The sequence below is a fragment of the Pelodiscus sinensis genome, chromosome 30 (assembly GCF_049634645.1).
Source record: "Pelodiscus sinensis isolate JC-2024 chromosome 30, ASM4963464v1, whole genome shotgun sequence".
NCBI lineage: Eukaryota > Metazoa > Chordata > Testudines > Trionychidae > Pelodiscus > Pelodiscus sinensis.
The window spans coordinates 11,229,813-11,234,057 of record NC_134740.1 but is presented as its reverse complement, the minus strand read 5'-3'; the positions used below and the strand labels follow the sequence as shown (position 1 = coordinate 11,234,057).

General features: G+C 49.6%; 1 protein-coding gene across 1 annotated transcript; it reads right to left on the bottom strand.

Moving 5' to 3' along the window:
- Positions 1–3,029: 3,029 nt before the first annotated feature.
- On the bottom strand, positions 3,030–3,962 carry LOC102449185 (olfactory receptor 14A16-like). The gene has a single exon (XM_014570545.3). It carries the CDS (start codon positions 3,960–3,962, stop codon positions 3,030–3,032), a length of 933 nt encoding a protein of 310 aa, XP_014426031.2.
- Between the last annotated feature and the right edge of the window lie 283 nt (positions 3,963–4,245).

The window sequence follows — 4,245 nt, the reverse complement described above, 5'->3', positions numbered from 1 at the left end:
GAGCCAACCAACCTGCCCTGGTGCCTTTGGCCCCAGAGGGGAACAGCCCCATCCTGGCTCTCACACCACGGCAGCCTCCCCAGAGGGACTCGTGTCTAATAACAGGTTTGGCCAAGTGATTTGCCAAATCCAGCCTTGCTGTCCAGCACTGACATGTGCCATATGTTAGTTCACAGCAGAGCTGGCATGGGACGGCCGGGCCCTTCATTAACTCCCCTTCCTTACCCAGTGCGGGAGCAGTGATGTTTGGTCTCCTGCATTGCACCAGCCACTCTGGGGATGCAGCCACGGGACACCCACAGCTCTGGCATCCCTGGATGTGTGAGGCTGCTCACTGGGAGATGCCTAGAACCAGACAGCACAAAGGAAGGGCCCTGTCCGGGGCTGGTGTAGATTGACCCCGTCCTGCTGGTCACAGAGTGGCCAGGGCTATTCCTGGCAGCCAATGGCCAGCTGCTTCGATGTCTGTGGAGATGCGGCCATTTCACCCCTGCGGAGGGGCTGGCCTGTCAGAGTGGGCATGGCTGGTGTGGACAGCTCTGTAGGGGTGTGGAATGAGGCAAGGTGTGATCATCAACTGAAGCGCCAATGACTTCCCTGTCGACCACCTGCTCTCTGTGGGGGGCTCTCTGTGCGATGGTTCTCACTATGCCCGGGCCTCATGGGGATGATGGAACCATGTCACAGGTTTTATTATCAAAACAAAACTATTGTTGCAAGTATGGTAAATGACTAGTTGTTAAATAGCCATGAAGTGACATAGACTCAAGAAAAATCCCTGGACTATAATCCTTAGTTATAAAACAGATAAACAATTTACCAGCTCAGACATGATTTCCAAAATCCCAAACATGGAAAACAATAAAACCTGATAGACTATCTAAACTTATCCCTACTTACACATTTCAAGAAATCCATTCTTGGGAAAGCCAGTTTTCCTCCATACCTAGAAAAAATTGCTCTGATCTCAAACAAAGAAGAGATAAAGAAAAACCCCTTTCTCTCATTTTGAACTTCCTATCTGCATTTCATTGGCTGAATGCCCAAACCCCCTTCCATGAGGTGCTTCTCTAAGTTGCTTAACCCTTTCTTCACTCTCCAGCTAAGTCAGACTCTCCTAAGCAGCTCCTATTTATGACAGGGTGTGACTTCTCAGCCTCAACAGAGCTCTGGCAAGGGTGGGCAACTTGCCCCACAAGGACCACAGGCAGCCTACTGGGTTCTGTGTGTGCCCCATAAGCCATTTTGTGACTATTGTTCATGTGCAACATTGCTGGATTCCACTGTGTTCCATCTGGGTAGGTTTGCCCTACCGGTGTGACTTACCTGGCACACAAATTAAGCAGGAGCATGTGCAGAGAGGTGCACACAACACTGTGGGAGCCACACTCTCCCTCAGCATCCAATCACAGTGCTGCTACATTTCAGTGGGTATCCCCTGTCAATTTGAGGTACACAAGTGCGGTGAGACAGAGTGCCGTATCCCGGCAGACCGCCTTGTTTGAGACAAAGAAATCCACTGAGTTGAAGGAGGACCACTAAAGCAGCCCACACACTAGCCACAGTTGCATATAGCTGAGCTATGACAATGAAAACCAAGGGACGTTACGCTTTGTATGGAACCTGGCTGTGAAACTTCTCTTTATCCACCCCAGGAGGCCAGGCAGAACATGTTAAAAATGCAGCAAATCAAAACAAATCCAACATCATGTATTTGGGATGAGCTGTTTGTAAATGATCTATGAGTAAGAGAGTCACAGAAATCCATAGGTCATAATAATTAAAAGGAATTGAAGATATGGGCATAGACAATTATGATCATTATAAGGCAGGGGTCTCCAATCTTTTTAAGCACAAGATCACTTTTTGAATTTAATTGCAATCCAAGATCTGCTTCACACCCAAATGTCTTTGCCCCCCCTCCTTTGTGCCCCTTCTCCAAGGTCCCACCCCTGCTCACTCCATCCTCCCTCCCTCCCCCATCCTCCCTCGCTTTCAGCAGGCAGGAGCAGCATTTTAGGGTGCAGGCTTGGGTCCTGGATTAAGGGATTTGAAGTGTGAGAGAGATTGTGAGCTGAGCTTGGGGCAGGCAGTTGGGATGCAGGAGGGGCATCTAGGTGCTGGCTGTGGGAGGTGGTTGGGTGCAAGGGTACTCTGGGGTATGGCACGGGCTTGGGTTGCAGGAGGAGGTTCATGACGGGGGTAGGGTTTTCAGATGTGGGCTGCAGCTGGGCACTGCTTACCTCTGGTGGCTCCCGGGTAGTGGGGCATTGGGGCTAAGGCAGGCTCACACTTGTCCTGGCCCTGCATCTCTCCCAAAAACAGCCAGCAAACTCCTTCCATCCCAAGCACTGTTGTGCCCACTCTCTGCTCTGTGGAGATAGGATTCTGATCTACTGTTTAGTGACCACTGTTATAAGGAAACGACGCAAGGGGCATAGACAATCATGAACAGGAAATGAGTCACATGTCTCTTTTGCACTCTTTTATGACTGTGGAAAGAAAACTTTCAGTATCCTAAGAAAACACCATAGAGGAGTAGACACATCAGCATCCCCATAAAAGACAAAATACCGGCTATGGCCATCTCCCCAGACATTCCCACCTTAATAGACCTGGATCAAAGCAAAAAACCAACCCACCCACTGACTCCTCAAAAAACGATAACTAAATCAATGAGACAGAAACAAAAAAGCAAATGGCAGCTACACAGACACTTCAATATTTTTCCGTCAAAGAGTAAGATTTAGAGACTCTATGAGGTCAACAAAGGAATTCCTGATGACTGCTGATTTTGTTGAATGGAGAGAGAAAGAGAGAGAGAGAGAGAGAGAGAGAGAGAGATGGATGAATTATTTACACTGATCTAAATGTACACTATCTACATTGAGTTTTGCTCCCAATTTCATTGAGGCAAATTCCCCTTTGCATGTAAAGTGATGTTCAGATGGAGACACTAAAGTAATCACTTAATTCTTTTGAAAAGAAACACAAGAAGACATTCAAATCAGAGGCATAATAGGGACATTTTATTTGTCATGAATAACCTGCACAGTCAATTTCCACAGGGCAGCTTGGATGTCCTTGTTCCTCATGCTGTAGATGACGGGGTTCAGCACGGGAGGCACCACGGAATAGAAAACATCCACTGCGAGGTCCAGGCGGGATGTGGACCTGAAGGTGGGTTTCAGGTAGGCAAAGACACCAGTGGAAAAAAACAAAGAGACCACAGCGAGGTGGGGGAGGCAGGTGGAGAAGGCTTTGTGCCGGCCCTGCTCCGAGGGGGTTCTCAGCACCGCCCTGAAGATCTGAACATACGACACGATGATGAAAACAAAGCAGCTGACAATTAAGCAGGCTCCAAACACAATAACCCCAATTTCACTGTGGTCAGAATCAGGGCAAGCCAGCTTAAGGAGCTGGGGGATGTCACAGAAGAATTGATTCACCACGTGGCCACCACACAACGAGACGGCCAATGTGCTCCCAGTGTGCAGGGCAGAGTAGAGCAAACTAGTGACCCAGACGCTGGCAGCCATGTGGATGCAGGCTCTCCAGTTCATCACTTGCTCATAGTGCAGCGGGTGGCAGATGGCCACGTACCGGTCGAAGGCCATGACTGTCAGTATGATGACTTCAGCGGAACCAAAGAGCATGAATAGAAAGACTTGGGTGAAGCATCCCACATAAGAAATCGATTTGGTGTCTAGGAGGGAGTTGGCCATGGACTTGGGGACTGTGACGGAGATGGAGCCAAGGTCTAGGATGGACAGATTCACCAGGAAGAAGTACATGGGGGTGTGAAGCTGCTGACTGAGGGCTATCACCAGGGTGATGAGAAGATTCCCCACCAGGGCTGCCTGGTAAAGTACCAGGAACAGCACAAAGTGCAGAATCTGCAGCTCCCGGACGTCGGAGAACCCCCCGAGCAGGAACTCGTCCATGGTGCTTCGGTTGGACATTGCTTTCCTTGCCACGTCACGTGGAGGCTGCAGAGGGAAGGAGACGGGCAGGGTCAGGGTTCAAGTGTCAGAGGGTGCCATCCTGATTCCCAGCTCACTAATATCTCACAATCCCAACGTCAAACGTACACAGACTCTGTCACTTCTATTGACAACAAGGGGTCGGCGCCCCGAGCTCAGACAATCAGACTCTTAGCGAGACAAGGCAGGGAAGTAACACCTGTTACATAGGTGAGAGAGACAAGCTTTTGTGCCACCAGGCAACCTCCCCCACCTCCTCTTC

Coding starts and splice junctions, on each gene's coding strand:
- LOC102449185 (XM_014570545.3), bottom strand. CDS start 3,962: ATGTCCAACCGAAGCACCATGGACGAGTTCCTGCTCGGGGGGTTCTCC.